Consider the following 18,989-nt stretch of genomic DNA (forward strand, 5'->3'; position numbering starts at 1 on the left):
AAGCCTGGGAAACGGTAGTTTCACTTTCATTTTCTCCATATATGTTTCGACCAATCATGTTGCTGTGGGCGGGGCTGTGTTCACGCTCGTCCTGCAGGAGCGAACTCGCCTGCTGCCCATAGCGCATGCGCTGATCCGTCCGGTGACGGTGACAGCTGTTTGGAGAGCGGTAGCACGACGCATGCGTCAAGCCTAGACTCCGGCGAAGGAATTGAGCCCAAAATAACCTCAGCAAATTCTCCTTCACTCCTCAGTATACTGTAGTAGTCTACTAGTACTACTAGACCCCGATAATAAGTATCTGGACGGAGTTAACCTAAGAGACTGTTTCTCTCTAGCTGGAGAGACTGTCAGACTGGCGACTATGTTGATAGGTAAGGTACGAGTAATACTAATAGTATGATGATTATTAGTATGAGTGTTAATATGAGTATATTGAGGTACCTCTGTGCTGCACGCTGTCCGAGAGGGTCAAGCTAGCGCCAGATGCTAAGCTATGACACTATTTACTAAACACTGGTCCTTCAGCTCCAGATACCAGGATAGCGTCTAGTATCTAGCGTCTAGCATTTAGTGTCTAGTATTTAATGTCTAGTATCAAGTATCTAGTATCAAGTATCTACAACAGCTGACCATATAGCTGTGGTGAACGTATCAGACATTAGTAACATACCAGCGGTGGATATTAACATGATGTTGTGTTCAGCGGTGGGCGGCGACCCGAGCAGCCGGCAGAGCGCCGGTGGCCAGGGGAAGAAAAACCGAAGAAAGGGCAAGAAGCACCGGCGGGCCCCCGGGGAGCCGGCCGGGGCGGACGGCGCGGACGGCAGGTAGCACCCCGGTGTCTGTGGTGGTCGGTGTTGGATAGTTAGATAACCTCTCTCTCTCCAAGGGTGTCAGCTCCTTCAGTCCATCTCTTCACCCGAATCACAAGCAACACACAAATGTGCCGTACCAACATGTTAAGATTTATCTTAATAAAATACATTATAACAACCTGAGCGGTTCAACCCTCATAGAACAGCCCTACAGGAATGTTAGGATGTATTCCCAGTGAAGTAGGACGTTAAGTATCTAGAGCTGTTTGGGTGTAGGATGATAATGATCTATGACTGTAATGATTTAGGGCTGTTAGCATGTAGGACTGTAAGGATGTAGGAGGACTGAAGGATGTAGGGCTTTAAGGATGTAGGGCTGTAAGGATATAGGACTGAAGGATGTAGAGCTGTAAGGATGTAGGGCTGTGAGGATATAGGACTGAAGGATGTAGAGCTGTAAGGATGTAGGGCTGTAAGGATGTAGAGCTGTAAGGATGTAGAGCTGTAAGGATGTAGGGCTGTAAGGATATAGGACTGTAAGGATGTAGAGCTGTAAGGATGTACGACTGTAAGGATGTAGGGCTGTAAGGATGTAGGGCTGTAAGGATGTAGAGCTGTAAGGATGTAGGACTAAAAGGATGTAGGGCTGTAAGGATGTAGGACTGTAAGGATGCCAGGATCTTGGGCTGTAACAGGGTTTCACCGGGTCCTTAAAAAGTTAAAATTCCAATAATCTGAAATGAGGCCTTAAAATGTCCTGAATACGATTTTGACAGATCTTGAATGTATTGGATTATGGAACCAATAACCACTAATGCAAACTGCAGTGTGTGTGTGTGTGTGTGGGGGGGGGGGGGGGGGGCTAATAGCTATTATGTTCACGTTTGGTTGGGTTGAGTCTGGTTAGTCTTGGTGATGGTTGGTTTGAGTCTAGTTTGTTGGGTTGAGTCTGGTTAGTCTGGGTGATGGTGGGTTGAGTCTGGTTAGTTTGGGTGATGGTTGGTTGAGTCTGGTTAGTCTGGGTGATGGAGGGTTTAAGTCTAGTTTGTTGGGTTGAGTCTGGTTAGTTTGGGTGATGGTGGGGTTGAGTATGGTTAATCTGTTTTGTTGGGTTGAGTCTGGTCAGTCTGGGTGATGGTGGGTTGAGTCTGGGTGATGGTGGGTTGAGTCTGGTTAGTCTGGGTGATGGTGGTTTGAGTCTGGGTGATGGTGGGTTGAGTCTGGTTAGTCTGGGTGATGGTGGGTTGAGTCTGGGTGATGGTGGGTTGAGTCTGGTTAGTCTGGGTGATGGTGGGTTGAGTCTGGGTGATGGTGGGTTGAGTCTGGGTGATGGTGGGTTGAGTCTGGTTAGTCTGGGGATGGTCGGTTTGAGTCTGGGTGATGATGGGTTGAGTTTTGGTGATGGTTGAGTCGAGTCTGGTTAGTCTGGGGGATGGTTGGTTTGAGTCTGGGTGATGGTGGGGTGAGTCTGGTTAGTCTGGGTGATGGTGGGTTGAGTCTGGGTGATGGTGGGTTGAGTCTGGGTGATGGTGGGTTGAGTCTGGGTGGTGGTGGGTTGAGTCTTGGTGATGGTGGGTTGAGTCTTGGTAGTGGTGGTGGGTTGAGTCTTGGTGATGGTGGGGTCGAGTCTGGTTACTCTGGGGGATGGTTGGTTTGAGTCTGGGGGATGGGGGGTTGAGTCTGGGGGATGGTGGGTTGAGTCTGGGGGATGGTGGGTTGAGTCTGGGGGATGGTGGGTTGAGTCTGGGGGATGGGGGTTGAGTCTGGGGGATGGTGGGTTGAGTCTGGGGGATGGTGGGTTGAGTCTGGGGGATGGTTGGTTTGAGTCTGGGGGATGGGGGGTTGAGTCTGGGGGATGGTGGGTTGAGTCTGGGGGATGGGGGGTTGAGTCTGGGGGATGGTGGGTTGAGTCTGGGGGATGGTGGGTTGAGTCTGGGGGATGGTGGGTTGAGTCTGGGGGATGGTGGGTTGAGTCTGGGTGATGGTGGGTTGAGTCTGGGGGATGGTGGGTTGAGTATGTCTTAGTGGTGCTTAGTGCAGAGTAAGGGGCACAATCAGGATTGCGGTCCCAAGCAGCAGCAGCTCTATAAATACCTCAGACAGTCAGCGCTCCACATAGGAACATTGACTCAGCTCTCAACAAGCCATCAGTGTTGAGTTCTGTGTGATTACTTGAAGTGAGTCTAGGGTTCAATATTGTGTTCATGTGTTATGTGTTCATGCGTTCATTGCTGTTTGTTGTTGATGCCCAGCATAGCGTCACTTGCCCTTTTTTCCATTTCCCTTTTAAACTGGAATGGAGTTGTCATGCTGGAGGTTCGTGTGGTTGGACTACGGTTAGAATTTGCCATAATCAGCTTAAATGAGTCATTTATACCCACGTTGGGTCCAAGTCTAATTTTATCCCCAGTATCATTTCTGGAGCACTTCAGTCTGCCTTCAATCTGCCTCTTCAATGCTATGACCCGGTCATAACCCTAAACTAGCTCCAGGTCCTAGTATACCAGATCCAGCTCCCTAGTGGACCAGATCCAGGTCCCTAGTGGACCAGATCCAGGTCCCTAGTGGACCAGATCCAAGTTGTAGTAGACCAGATACAGGTCCTAGTGGGGCAGATCCAGGTCATAGTAGACCAGATAATGGTCTCTAGTAGACCAGATACAGGTCTCTAGTCGACCAGATACAGGTGTCTAGTCGACCAGATACAGGTCTCTAGTAGACCAGATACAGGTCTCTAGTCGACCAGATACAGGTCTCTAGTAGACCAGATACAGGTCTCTAGTAGACCAGGCCGTGTTATGTAGAACGTGTGTACAAGATGAAAACCATAGGGAAAAATACGCACTATGAACTGACTTTTTTTTCTTCACAGAAAATGTTGAGTTGGGAAACTAAAGGAATATCCGAAGCTTGAATGTCTGCTGGCTCTAGTAACAGCAGATCCTGTTTCTGTTTCAGGTGTCGGATGGCCTCTACTGAGGAGCTCAGTCAGATCCTCAGAGACGCGTCACCCAGCTCATACACACTGCCAGCCCTCCTGAGCTCTACTCTGGACACACCTGCCTGTCCACCCGGTCCTCCTACCTGCCACAACACCACAGGCCCCGGTATTACCCAGGATCCCCCCCAATCACCTCCATCCTCCCACCAAAGACTAATTCAAACACCTCCATATAATACTCCTTCCGACCAGAATCACCTTCGCCCGGACCCACCTCCACCTCCAGGCCCTCCTCCATCCCCAGGCCCTCCTCCATCATCAGGCCCTCCTCCATCCCCAGGCCCTCCTCCATCCCCAGGCCCTCCTCCATCCCCAGGCCCTCCTCCATCATCAGGCCCTCCTCCATCCCCAGGCCCTCCTCCATCCCCAGGCCCTCCTCCATCCCCAGGCCCTCCTCCATCCCCAGGCCCTCCTCAATCCCCAGGCCCTCCTCCACCCTCAGGCCCTCCTCCACCCCCAGGCCCTCCTCCATCGTCCTTCTTTCTTCCTTCACCTACGTCTCCGGCCCCTGCCTCTGCGACGCTTACTAGCCAACCAGCCACCCTGTCATCATCTAACCGCAATCAGACCACGCCCAATCAGACTCTGAGCCCGCCTCCTCCGGATTTTCACCTGCCACCTCCTGGTTTGACTCCGCCTCCACTTGAGCTGCTGGGGTCTGACGACGAAGAGCAAGAGGACTCTTCTGACTACTGTAAAGGTATCGGACTACAGAGTACATCTAGTTACTGTATACACAACACTACATCTGTAAAGGTATCAGATTACAGAGTACTTCTAGTAACCTTATACACAGCATTACATCTGTAAATGTATCAGATTTCAGTGTACTTCTAGTTGCTTTATACATAACATTACCTCTTTAAATGTATCAGATTACAGAGTACTTCTAGTTACTTTATAATAACATTACCTACGTAAAGGTATCAGATTACAGAGTACTTCTAGTTACTTTATACACAATATTACATCTGTGTGTGTGTGTGTGCGTGTGTGTGTGTAGGGGGCTACTACCCGGTGCAGATCGGGGATCTGTTCAACGCTCGCTACCACGTGGTCCGGAAGCTGGGCTGGGGACATTTCTCCACCGTCTGGCTCTGCTGGGACCTACAGTATGCACAACCGCACATCAGGCACAGACACACCCATGCACGCTTACGAACATGCACACGCGCGCACACACATCGCACACGCACACAAGCACTTGCATGCAGCACACACACACGCAGGCACCCACACAAACATGCATGCAGGCACACGCACGCATATCACACGCACCACACACACACGCACATCACGAGCTCATTGGACGACTGGACTCACATTGGCTTTATTTGATTGTAACGTTTGCTGACATCTCAAACTAAGTTACCCTAGATCACAGTGACAGAGTAATTAGACTTTTTGTTTTTTTAGATTTGATGTGAGGCTAAGTGTGTGTGTTTTATTTTCCAGAAAGAAGAGGTTTGTTGCGCTAAAGGTTGTCAAAAGTGCGCTGCACTACACAGAGACGGCACTGGATGAGATTAAACTACTTCGATGTGTAAGAGACAAACACACACACGCACACACACACACACACACACACACACACACACACACACACACACACACACACACACACACACACACACACACCGTTACACATGTGTAACAGTAAAACTAGCGCTAGCATGAGAACAAAGAATTGAAAGTAGATCTAAAAATCCAACACAACCATGCAAAAACAAGTCTCTGAACTGTGTGTGTGTGTGTGTGTGTGTGTGTGTGTGTGTGTGTGTGTGTGTGTGTGTGTAGGTGAGGGACAGCGACCCTACCGACGGCTACAGAGAGACCATGGTCCAGCTGATCGATGACTTCAAGATCTCCGGAGTCAACGGCGTTCGTATCCTTGGCAACCTAAGCCTAACCCTCTCCTCCCTGTGCATGTCTACCTGTGTGTCACTATGCTTCTGTCTGTCTGTATCTGCCTATCTGTCTTGTGCATCATTAGTAGTATTATAGTATGGATCTATATGATCCCTAACCCTGGCCCAGATGTGTGTATGATGATGGGGGTTAGGGTTAGATAGTATTATGGTATGTTCCCTAACCCTGGTCCAGATGTATGTATGGTGATGGGGGTTAGGGTTAGATAGTATTATGGTATGTTCCCTAACCCTGGCCCAGATGTGTGTATGGTGATGGGGGTTAGGGTTAGATAGTATTATGGTATGTTCCCTAACCCTGGCCCAGATGTGTGTATGGTGATGGGGGTTAGGGTTAGATAGTTTTATGGTATGTTCCCTAACCCTGGCCAAGATGTGTGTATGGTGATGGGGGTTAGGGTTAGATAGTTTTATGGTATGTTCCCTAACCCTGGCCCAGATGTGTGTATGGTGATGGGGGTTAGGGTTAGATAGTATTATGGTATGTTCCCTAACCCTGGCCCAGATGTGTGTATGGTGATGGGGGTTAGGGTTAGATAGTATTATGGTATGTTCCCTAACCCTGGCCCAGATGTGTGTATGGTGATGGGGGTTAGGGTTAGATAGTTTTATGGTATGTTCCCTAACCCTGGCCCAGATGTGTGTATGATGATGGGGGTTAGGGTTAGATAGTATTATGGTATGTTCCCTAACCCTGGTCCAGATGTATGTATGGTGATGGGGGTTAGGGTTAGATAGTATTATGGTATGTTCCCTAACCCTGGCCCAGATGTGTGTATGGTGATGGGGGTTAGGGTTAGATAGTATTATGGTATGTTCCCTAACCCTGGCCCAGATGTGTGTATGGTGATGGGGGTTAGGGTTAGATAGTTTTATGGTATGTTCCCTAACCCTGGCCAAGATGTGTGTATGGTGATGGGGGTTAGGGTTAGATAGTTTTATGGTATGTTCCCTAACCCTGGCCCAGATGTGTGTATGGTGATGGGGGTTAGGGTTAGATAGTATTATGGTATGTTCCCTAACCCTGGCCCAGATGTGTGTATGGTGATGGGGGTTAGGGTTAGATAGTATTATGGTATGTTCCCTAACCCTGGCCCAGATGTGTGTATGGTGATGGGGGTTAGGGTTAGATAGTATTATGGTATGTTCCCTAACCCTGGTCCAGATGTGTGTATGGTGATGGAGGTTAGGGTTAGATAGTAATATGGTATGTTCCCTAACCCTGGTCCAGATGTGTGTATGGTGATGGAGGTTCTCGGTCACCAGTTGTTGAAGTGGATCATTAAGTCCAACTACATGGGGCTCCCTCTGGTCTGTGTTAAATCCATCATCAAACAGGTAACACACACACACACACACACACACACACACACACACACACACACACACACACACACACACACACACACACACACAGGTTGCCACATTATTGTTAATCTCTCTCCTGAGGCTGTGGTCTAAAGTAGCTATATATTACTGTACATACATATTTATATATTTATACTGTACATATATTCTACTTTTAAAATATATGTAACTATTATGTTCTTAATTCCACTGTACCTTGTTACTCTTTTTACCCTTTTATATTCTTATACTATTTTATTTTTTTTGCATTGTTAAGGAGAGCTGGGGTTACAAAAGGTTCACTGCCAGCTATGACTGCTTTGCCTGTTATGTTGTGCGTTTCAAAAAATGTAAGAACTTGAGAACTTGAACTTGAGAACAAGACACAATAACATTACGTACGACGGCGGTTTTTCTGCTCTGACCCAGCAGTCCTACTGGTTCAGAGCAGAACCTTTGACCCGGCAGTCCTACTGGGTCAGAGCAGAACCTCTGACCCGGCAGTCCTACTGGGTCAAGGCAGAGCTATCCGTGTTGAGGAGACGTGTGTTGGTGTGTCGGTGGCTGCAGGTTCTGCAGGGTCTCCACTACCTCCACACCAAGTGTAAGATCATCCACACGGACATCAAGCCGGAGAACATCCTGCTGGACGTGGACGAGCTGTACATCCGGAGGCTGGCGGCCGAGGCCACCGTGTGGCAGAGGGCCGGGGCCCCGCCCCCCTCCGGCTCCTCAGGTGACCACCAGTCCAGGGGCCCGCAGTCCTACTGGGTCGGAGCAGAACCTCTGGACCAGCAGTCCTACTGGGTCATAGCAGAACCTCTGACCCCGCAGGCCTACTGTGTTATAGAAGACTCTAGGTTCAGCAGTCCTACTGGGTCAGAGCAGAGCCTCTGACCCTGCAGGCCTACTGTGTTATAGAAGAACTAACCTCTGATCCAGCAGCCCTACTGGGTCAGAGCAGAACCTCTGGCCCAGCAGTCCTACTGGGTCAAGGCAGCACTGCACTGTGCTCCTCCCTCCGTCTCCATAGGCCTGCTGCAACATTTGTGATAAAATGACATGTCCCTCTGAAGCGGTTAAACGTGTTGGAACTCATGTTGAATATCGCTAAATCAACAATGAGAAAAGAGGCTTAAGCTTCCAGGACACTTCTGTTAACCCAATGGTGTGTGGCACATTTCATATCCAACATGGCTCACTTTAATGCTGTAGAAGTATCTCAAACTTCTATAATTTATGAACTCACCGGCCTTGTGTCTAATCATCAATGGAGTTAGAAACAGTTAGAATAAACTGAACAGACTCTCCTTTCACCCTTCATGTGTTCTCGGAATAGTACTTCACTAGTACTCTGCTGTACTAGTACTCTGAGGTACTAGTACTCTGCTGCACTTATACTCTGCTGCACTAGTGTTCTGCTGTACTTCTATTTGGCTGTACTAGTACTCTGCCGTACTAGGACTCTGCTTTACTTATACTCTGCAGTACTAATACTTTGCTGTGCTGTACTTCTCTGCCGAACTAGTACTCTGCTATGCTGTACCACTCTGCCATACTTATGCTCTGCCGTGCCGTACTATTCTGCCGTACTAGTACTCTGCCGTACTAGTAGGGCAGAATACTAGTACCCTGCTGTACTAGCACTCTGGTGACCATGTGCAGCTCCTTTGGTGGTAGACCAGATGTATGCCTCTTTGTTGCTGTCTTTCCGTGGAGTTCTGACCGGGCTGTTTTCATGTCTTTGTTTCCTCTTTCTGTTCCTTCCCTTTTCATCCTTGTATCATTAATCATGGCAGTCAGTACCGCCCCCAGGGATGCTCAGGTAAGAGTTTATTACAGGTGTGGTGACTAACCCTCAGGCTAGTACAGGTGTGGTGACTAACCCTCAGGCTAGTACAGGTGTGATGACTGACCCTCAGGCTAGTACAGGTGTGGTGACTAACCCTCAGGCTAGTACAGGTGTGATGACTAACCCTCAGGCTAGAGGATAGTACAGGTGTTGTGACTAATCCCCAGGCTAGAGGCCAGAGGATAGTACAGGTGTTGTGACTAATCCCCAGGCTAGAGGCCAGAGGCTAGTACAGGTGTTGTGACTAATCCCCAGGCTAGAGGCTAGTATAGGTGTGGTGACTAACCCTCAGGCTAGAGGCCAGAGGCTAGTATAGGTGTGATGACTATCCTCAGGCTAGAGGCTAATACAGGTGTGTTGACTAACCCTCAGGCTAGAGGCTAGTACAGTTGGCCTCAGGTAGTGTAAAGGGAATGATAATGGACTAACTTCTTCTCTCTTATATTGGTTTCTAACCATTGAGATCAATACATTGTCCCAGGGCAGTCTGATTTGTTATCCGAGCAGCCCTTTTTCGTTACCTTTAATATCACATTATAACCATACTTAACTATACCATACTATATGGCACAATATAATAGTGTGTGTGCGTGTGCGTGTGTGTGTGTGTGTGTGTGTGTGTGTGTGTGTGTTTTTAGGGTAAGATTTCCAAAAACAAAAAGAAGAAGATGAAGAGAAAAGCCAGACGACAACAGAGACTCTTGGACGAGAGAGTAGTCGACCTCCAGGTAATACTATACTACAATCCATTATCTTACCATCGGTTTCACCATCTAACCCTCTGTTCCAACCTCTAACCTTCTCCCTCCCATCCAGAGAATGGAAGATAAAAGCAGCGATCCGTCTCACACTGATGACATCAGCGGCTGCCAGGAGCCGGGTCCACTCCGTAAGTCCGGCTCCATGTCGATACTTATTCAGCTTCAAAGGTGCATGATGTACAGACGACGTCTCTTGATGTTGTTTTCTTTGAGAAAACCCCTAGTGGCAAAGATTACATAAGATACCTCTGAAAGATACCTTCATATCTCTGCACCTACCTCACTTTTAAATCAAATTCATCATACAGTTTGCGCCCTCTGGACTTTCTATCCACCTCAGTCCCCAGAACTCGTACTGAGTTTGGGAAGAGGGCCTTCATGTACTCTGCTCCCTCCGCCTGGAACACTCTTCAAAAAACACTCAAATTGCAGGAACTCATCACTATGAATGATTTTAAAACTCTACTCACATGTTTTCTAATGAACAATCTTGCCAGGTTAAATAAAGGTTTAAAAGAAATGCCTGTCTTGAAAGGTTTATACTCGTCATAAAATATACTTATCTTGATATATTTATGCTTGTCTTGAATATTATTTTTATACTTTATATATTATAATATATGAATTATTTATAAATTATTATAATATTTATCCTTATCTTGAAATATTTATACTTCACTTTAATTATTTATACGTACTCAACATTTCAACATATTTTGTACTAGCTAGAATGTACAACTGTAGTGTATCCTTTTATTAACAATGTAGTGCAATATATCCATTAAATACCAATGTATATCAACAGCTTCCTTAGTTGTCAATGGCAACACTTCCTGGTCCACCACCGATAAGAACGCCAGTCCGGGATCTGGCTCCTCCTGGTTGGACGAAAGGTGTAATGGGCGGTTCTCCAGTCCAGCCTCTGGCCTATCAGGGATGTCCGACTCTGTGATATCAGCAACGTCTGAGTCAGCACTTTCCTCCTTATCAGGATACTCAAGTGGACGAGACGGTTAGAGCACACACACACATACACACACACACACACACACACACACACACACACACACACACACACACACACGTGATGATGTGTGTGTGTGTGTGTGTGTGTATGTGTGTATATATATATATATATATATATATATATATATATACACACACACATCATGTTTCTCTAATCATGTTGTTCCTCTAGTGTTAGCATCATGTTGTTTCTCTAGTGTTAGCATCATGTTGTTTCTCTAGTGATAACATCATGTTGTTTCTCTATTGATAACATCATGTTGTTCCTCTAGTGTTAGCATCATGTTGTTCCTCTAGTGTTAGCATCATGTTGTTCCTCTAGTGTTAGCATCATGTTGTACCTCTAGTGATAACATCATGTTGTTCCTCTAGTGTTAGCATCATGTTGTTCCTCTAGTGTTAGCATCATGTTGTTCCTCTAGTGTTAACATCATGTTGTACCTCTAGTGTTAACATCATGTTATTTATCCAGTGTTCAGTGCAGCAGACTTCCTGGTCAGTCCGTTGGATCCCAGGAACGCAGACAAACTTCGTGTCAAAATTGCTGATCTGGGCAATGCATGCTGGGAGGTCAATTTTAAATCTATTTCAATGTGTTTTCAGTATAAACATTTTAAATCTATTTCAATGTGTTTCAGTATAAACATTTTAAACCTATTTCAATGTGTTTCAGTATAAACATTTTAAATCTATTTCAATGTGTTTCAGTACAAACATTTTAAACCTATTTCAATGTGTTTCAGTATAAACATTTTAAACCTATTTCAATGTGTTTCAGTACAAACATTTCACGGAGGACATCCAGACCCGGCAGTACCGAGCTCTGGAGGTTCTGATCGGAGCGGAGTACGGAACTGCAGCCGATATCTGGAGCACCGCCTGTATGGTGAGACACACACTACACACTACAACGCTACACACACACACACACTAGACACTACAACACTACACACCCTACTACACTATAGACATACACACACCACACACTATAACACTACACACATACACACACTAGACACTACAACACTACACACCCTACTACACTATAGACATACACACACTACACACTATAACACTACACACACTAGACACTACAACACTACACACCCTACTACACTATAGACATACAGACACTACACACTATAACACTACACACATACACACACTAGACACTACAACACTTCACACCCTACTACACTATAGACATACACACACCACACACTATAACACTACACACATACACACACTAGACACTACAACACTACACACCCTACTACACTATAGACATACACACACTACACACTATAACACTACACACATACACACACTAGACACTACAACACTACACACCCTACTACACTATAGACATACACACACTACACACTATAACACTACACACATACACACACTAGACACTACAACACTTCACACCCTACTACACTATACACACTACAACACACACACTACACACACTATAAAATTACACACACAAACTACAAACTTACACACTACAACACTTTACACACACACACACACACACACACACACACACACACACACACACACACACACACTACAACATTATACGCACAAACACTAATGGTTGAGTTGTGTTGTGTTGATTCAGGCGTTTGAGCTGGCCACTGGAGACTACCTGTTTGAACCGCACTCAGGAGAAGACTACACCAGAGACGAAGGTACTGAACTCGACTCAGTGTGCTCCATCCGTGCTGTGTAGCGTTAGCATGCTGTGTCGTGTTAGCATGCTGTGTAGCTTTAGCATGCTGTGTTGCGTTAGCGTGCTGTGTAGCGTTAGCATGCTGTGTCGTGTTAGCATGCTGTGTAGCTTTAGCATGCTGTGTTGCGTTAGCGTGCTGTGTAGCGTTAGCATGCTGTGTCGTGTTAGCATGATGTGTCGCGTTAGCATGCTGTGTAGCGTTAGTGTGCTGCGTAGCGTTAGCATGCCGTGTAGCGTTAGCATGGTGTGTCGCGTTAGCATGCTGTGTAGCGTTAGTGTGCTGCGTAGCGTTAGCATGCCGTGTAGTGTTAGCATGGTGTGTCGCGTTAGCACGCTGTGTAGCGTTAGCATGCTGTGTAGCGTTAGCATGCTGTGTAGCGTTAGCATGGTGCGCAGCGTTAGCATGCTGTGGTAACATGCATTGTTCTCCTGATCCACAGACCACATCGCCCACATCATGGAGCTGCTGGGGCCAATCCCCGTCCCCTTCGCCCTGTCCGGACGATACTCCAGAGAATACTTTGATAGGAGAGGTATGACTGTCTATCCTCCTCCACAACCGGGGTTAGAGAGCAGGGCTAGAGAGTAGTGTTGGGGTTTAGGGATTAGATATTAGGGTTAGGGTTGGATAGTGAGGTGTTGGGGTTTGATAGTGAGGTCTGGGGGTTGGATAGTCAGGTGTTGGGGTTGGATAGTGACGTGTGGTGGGTTTGATAGTGATATGTTGGGGTTTGATAGTCAGGTGTTGGGTTTGGATAGTGACGTGTTGGGGTTGGATAGTGACGTGTGGTGGTTTGGGGTTGGATAGTGATGTGTGGTGGTTTGGGGTTGGATAGTGATGTGTGGTGGTCCGGGGTTGGATAGTGATGTGTGGTGGTTCGGGGTTGGATAGTGATGTGTGGTGGTCCGGGGTTGGATAGTGATGTGTGGTGGTTCGGGGTTGGATAGTGATGTGTGGTGGTTCGGGGTTGGATAGTGATGTGTGGTGGTTCGGGGTTGGATAGTGATGTGTGGTGGTTCGGGGTTGGATAGTGATGTGTGGTGGGTTGAGGTTGGATAGTGACGTGTGGTGGGTTTGATAGTGATATGTTGGGGTTTGATAGTCAGGTGTTGGGTTTGGATAGTGACGTGTTGGGGTTGGATAGTGATGTGTGGTGGGTTGAGGTTGGATAGTGATGTGTGGTGGGTTGAGGTTGGATAGTGATGTGTGGTGGGTTGAAGTTGGATAGTGATGTGTGGTGGTTCGGGGTTGGATAGTGATGTGTGGTGGTTCGGGGTTGGATAGTGATGTGTGGTGGGTTGAGGTTGGATAGTGATGTGTGGTGGGTTGAGGTTGGATAGTGATGTGTGGTGGGTTGAGGTTGGATAGTGATGTGTGGTGGTTTGGGGTTGGATAGTGATGTTTGGGGTTGGATAGTGACGTGTGGTGGGTTGAGGTTGGATAGTGATGTGTGGTGGGTTGAGGTTGGATAGTGATGTGTGGTGGTTTGGGGTTGGATAGTGATGTGTGGTGGTTTGGGGTTGGATAGTGATGTGTGGTGGTTTGGGGTTGGATAGTGATGTGTGGTGGGTTGAGGGTTGGATAGTGATGTGTGGTGGTCCGGGGTTGGATAGTGATGTGTGGTGGGTTGAGGTTGGATAGTGATGTGTGGTGGTTTGGGGTTGGATAGTGATGTTTGGGGTTGGATAGTGACGTGTGGTGGGTTGAGGTTGGATAGTGATGTGTGGTGGTTTGGGGTTGGATAGTGATGTGTGGTGGTTTGGGGTTGGATAGTGATGTGTGGTGGTTTGGGGTTGGATAGTGATGTGTGGTGGTTTGGGGTTGGATAGTGATGTGTGGTGGTCCGGGGTTGGATAGTGATGTGTGGTGGTTTGGGGTTGGATAGTGATGTGTGGTGGTTTGGGGTTGGATAGTGATGTGTGGTGGTTTGGGGTTGGATAGTGATGTGTGGTGGTCCGGGGTTGGATAGTGATGTGTGGTGGTTTGGGGTTGGATAGTGACGTGTGGTGGTTTGGGGTTGGATAGTGACATGCCGTGTGTCTCCTGCAGGTGAGCTGCGCCACATCTCCAGCCTGAAGCCCTGGGCGTTGTTCGAGGTTCTGCTGGAGAAGTACGAGTGGCCCCTGGAGCGAGCCGCCCAGTTCAGTGACTTCCTGCTCATCATGCTACAGCCGGACCCCCAGACCCGGGCCAGCGCCGCCCAGTGTCTGGAGCACCCCTGGCTCAACACATAGACCTGACCAACTCTCCCCTTGCTCAGCCCATAGACCTGAACACCTCACCCCTGGATTAATACATAGACACTGAACACCTAACCCCTGGATTAATACATAGATCCTGAACACATAACCCCTGGATTAATACATAGACACTGAACACCTAACCCCTGGATTAATACATAGACCTGAACACATAACCCCTGGATTAATACATTGACACTGAACACCTAACCCCTGGATTAATACATAGACCCTGAACACCTACCCCTGGATTAATACATAGACACTGAACACATAACCCCTGGATTAATACATAGACCCTGAACACATAACCCCTGGATTAATACATAGACACTGAACACATAACCCCTGGATTAATACATAGACCCTGAACACATAACCCCTGGATTAATACATAGACACTGAACACATAACCCCTGGATTAATACATAGACCCTGAACACCTACCCCTGGATTAATACATAGACACTGAACACATAACCCCTGGATTAATACATAGACCCTGAACACATAACCCCTGGATTAATACATAGACACTGAACACATAACCCCTGGATTAATACATTGACACTGAACACCTAACCCCTGGATTAATACATAGACCCTGAACACCTACCCCTGGATTAATACATAGACACTGAACACATAACCCCTGGATTAATACATAGACCCTGAACACATAACCCCTGGATTAATACATAGACACTGAACACATAACCCCTGGATTAATACATAGACCCTGAACACATAACCCCTGGATTAATACATAGACACTGAACACATAACCCCTGGATTAATACATAGACCCTGAACACCTACCCCTGGATTAATACATAGACACTGAACACATAACCCCTGGATTAATACATAGACCCTGAACACATAACCCCTGGATTAATACATAGACACTGAACACATAACCCCTGGATTAATACATAGACCCTGAACACATAACCCCTGGATTAATACATAGACACTGAACACATAACCCCTGGATTAATACATAGACCCTGAACACCTACCCCTGGATTAATACATAGACACTGAACACATAACCCCTGGATTAATACATAGACCCTGAACACCTAACCCCTGGTTTAATGCATAGACCCCCCCCCCCAAAAAAACACTTTTAACACCTAACCCCAACACCTAAACCCTGAGCTCTGTCACTGAAGACGTGGATGAAGACTTGAGTGGTAGAGCAGGTCTGAGCTAGTCTGTATAGAGCAGGTCTAAGCTGGTCTAGGGTAGGAGGGGTATAGAGAAGGTCTGAGCTGGTCTAGGGTAGGAGGGGTCTGCATAGAGCAGGTCTGAGCTGGTGTGTAAAGAGCAGGTCTGAGCTGGTCTAGGGTAGGAGGGGTCTGCATAGAGCAGGTCTGAGCTGGTCTAGGGTAGGAGGGGTCTGTTTAGAGCAGGTCTGAGCTGGTCTAGGGTAGGAGGGGTCTGCATAGAGCAGGTCTGAGCTGGTCTAGGGTAGAAAGGGTATAGAGTAGGTCTGAGCTGGTCTAGGGTAGATGGGGTCTGTATAGAGTAGGTTGGAGCTGGTCTAGGGTAGGAGGGGTCTGTATAGAGCAGGTCTGAGCTGGTCTAGGGTAGCAGGGGTCTGCATAGAGTAGGTCTGAGCTGGTCTAGGGTAGGAGGGGTCTGTATAGAGTAGGTCTGAGCTGGTGTAGGTCTACTGAAGTGATGAAGAGAAAAGTCACCCAGCTCAACAAGCCTTTGACTCCCTCCTCTCTGCGTCGCTTAAGTCGAAGGTCTCAACAAGCTATTCCACCGGAGGTGATTCAGGATGAATGCTTTGTGGGAACAGATGGCTGACCAACAGAGCTTGGCTTCAGAAAACACATGACAGTTTTGTATTGATAGTGTTCATTATATTTATATTTATATTCAACATGGAGGCCGATAGGTTAGAGCAATACCTGGCTGTAAACTATTGCCTGTGTTTTGTATTGATAGTGTTCATTACATTTATATTTGACATGGACTGCCGCTGTTGGAATGATTCTTGGCTGTGAACTCTCATTAGCCATCAGTAAAGTAGCACCAGTAGGTCCCTCCTACTGGCACGTTGGGTGTTTGCTGGGTTAGCTCGTCCTCATGGTCACATGTATAAGATGCTATATCCTAGGGTCACTCCTCCACATGTTAGGGTCTCTATTGTGCTCTGGATTCTGTAAACAGTGCCTTGTGTCCCATGGAGTCAGGATGGAAGCTGCATCTTTTCTAAACACGTGTATCATAACGATGAATCACTTGTGATGAACTTATTACATGTTTCATTTGTGCAAATAAAGTATTTAAGAACGACGGTCACCCTTTTCTTACTGAAGGATTTAACATTTTGCTCATGAAGACAATACCGTCCTCGTATACCTGTAAGGACAGTCCCTTGTCTGCACACCTCCACCTGCATGGTTTCCATGTCCCTCCCAGCTGCCTCTCCTTGGTCATGAGCCCTGGCCTGAGTAACGCTGAGATCTCCAATAAACCATCAGAACAAGAGCTTCAAAAGAAGAAGCCACCCCAGAGCTTTGGTTTTCTTGTTTTTATACAAAGCTCATCGTTTAATTCACATCAACACTATACGGTTCAGACGGTTCCATCGCTTCACTGCTCTTCGTCACTTCTTCTTGCGGACTGTGGTCCAGCCGTCCTCTTCCTCCTCCGTCTTGGCTGGGGGGGAGGAGGGGAGAGCTGTGGCCTGGGAAGAACTGGGAGCTGCATCACATTCCATGGCCTAGGGGAGAGGCTGAGATGAATACCTTGCATGGTACACGAGGTACACATAGTACACGAGGTACACTACAGTCTGTTCAAGTAGTGGACTCACTGCTTAAAGCTGCAGTGTGGAGGATTTAGTGGCCTCTGGCTGAAAGGGAATCTAATATCTATGAGGAGATTTTTATTAATTTTATACTCCCACGAAAATAAGAACTGTTTCCATTCCCTTAGAGTAGTGCTATAAGTATTTAAGTGTAATACTATAAGTGAGTGAAGTACTATAAGCGTACGAGTGTAGTACTAGACGTATACTAGTCAGTGAATACATACAGTATATTTGATAAAGTGTTTCATACCTCAGTTTCTTCCTCACTCTCCTCTTCGTCAGAAGGGGCGGGCACGCTGACCTTTGCCCTCCCCGAGTTCTTCTCTGCCAGAGAGGCGATGGTCTGTTGGACTTTCTCCGTCGCCCCCTGCTGGCACTGGGAGAACATCGAGCACATCTGCTGGGACAGCTGGGATGGAAGGAGGGAAGGGGGGGTGAGTGAGTGGAAGGGGTGAGCGAGTGGAGTGAGTGAGTGAGTGAGTGAGTGAGTGAGTGAGTGAGTGAGTGAGTGAGTCCATCTTTATCTACCTGGGCTAGGCTGCCATCGTCCACTTCGGTATTAAACTCCTGGTCCAGAAGGACTGAGATGTAGTCTTCAACCTCTGAGGGCACCAGGTCAGCTGTCAGACACAAGTAGTGGAGCACAGACTATTGGGACACCAGTAGTGGAGCACAGAATTAAGACAAGTAATGGAGCAGAGAATATTAAGACACAGGTAGTGGAGCCCAGACTATTAAGACACAAGTAGTGGTTGATACTTACAGTTTTCATAGAAATATTTCCCAACAACATCAATCATCCATTCTGCCTTCTGTTGGCCAAAGGCTCCCCCAAAACCATTGTCGACAGCAATCTGTAAATCATAACAATTAGTACTAGTAGTACCACATAGTAGTAGTATCACATAGTACTAGTAGCACCACATAGTACTAGTAGTAATAGTAGTATCACATAGTACCAGGGATAGGGTTCTTAGGGTTCACCCTCAAACTCTTTGTTGACCCATAACATAGAAAGAAAAGGTTGACGTTCTAGGGAGAGGAACGCAGTGGGATGATGTGTTAGGATTAACCTAACCTAAACTATCCCTAACCAGTACCATAACATCTCACTAATACACACACCAGTTATGCTGCTCCAGAAGCATAACTCAACAACAATGTTCTTCCTCGTTGACAATAACGGTACTACCAGGTTGTACTCTTACCTGTAGTACCGGCCAGGTTGTACTCTTACCTGTAGTACCGGCCAGGTTGATAATAGTACTCTGACTGCGTTCATAAAAACTTCACGTGCCGGGGTGGAGGCGTCCATGTTGTTTCAGCAGGCATGAGCAGTGGATCCAGAGCAGTCGAGCGGAGCTCTAGTGCCCCCCCCCGCGGCGCGTCGCGGGGTGACAACAACACGATGCGGGCTGCGGGGGTCCCGATCCCAGGGTACATT

The 18,989-nt window shown here is 47.2% G+C and overlaps 2 protein-coding genes across 2 annotated transcripts; one reads left to right on the plus strand and one right to left on the minus strand.

Moving 5' to 3' along the window:
* Nucleotides 1-172: 172 nt before the first annotated feature.
* On the plus strand, nt 173-17,037 carry srpk3 (SRSF protein kinase 3). Its single transcript, XM_079740745.1, has 17 exons — nt 173-374; nt 707-830; nt 3,777-4,519; nt 4,823-4,931; nt 5,275-5,362; nt 5,617-5,704; nt 6,979-7,085; nt 7,665-7,830; nt 8,894-8,919; nt 9,585-9,674; nt 9,763-9,835; nt 10,513-10,719; nt 11,206-11,303; nt 11,512-11,619; nt 12,361-12,430; nt 12,912-13,004; nt 14,522-17,037. The coding sequence occupies exons 1-17, from the start codon at nt 365-367 to the stop codon at nt 14,704-14,706; spliced, it is 2,385 nt and encodes a 794-aa protein (XP_079596871.1). The 5' UTR covers nt 173-364; the 3' UTR covers nt 14,707-17,037.
* A 281-nt stretch (nt 17,038-17,318) lies between these two features.
* Nucleotides 17,319-18,860, minus strand: tsr2 (TSR2 ribosome maturation factor; the record flags this gene model as incomplete). The annotated part of the gene is made up of 5 exons (XM_079740742.1): nt 17,319-17,455; nt 17,796-17,954; nt 18,074-18,165; nt 18,309-18,399; nt 18,783-18,860. 5 exons carry the CDS (start codon nt 18,858-18,860, stop codon nt 17,339-17,341), a joined length of 537 nt encoding a protein of 178 aa, XP_079596868.1. The 3' UTR covers nt 17,319-17,338.
* Nucleotides 18,861-18,989: the final 129 nt, after the last annotated feature.

The sequence above is a fragment of the Pollachius pollachius genome (assembly GCF_949987615.1).
Source record: "Pollachius pollachius genome assembly, chromosome: 8".
NCBI lineage: Eukaryota > Metazoa > Chordata > Actinopteri > Gadiformes > Gadidae > Pollachius > Pollachius pollachius.

Excerpts from the sequence above, each read along its gene's own strand:
- srpk3 (XM_079740745.1), top strand. Across the intron at positions 7,086-7,664 it reads TTAAATCCATCATCAAACAG|GTTCTGCAGGGTCTCCACTA; the intron begins GTAACACACACA and ends CGGTGGCTGCAG. Across the intron at positions 12,431-12,911 it reads AGACTACACCAGAGACGAAG|ACCACATCGCCCACATCATG; the intron begins GTACTGAACTCG and ends CCTGATCCACAG.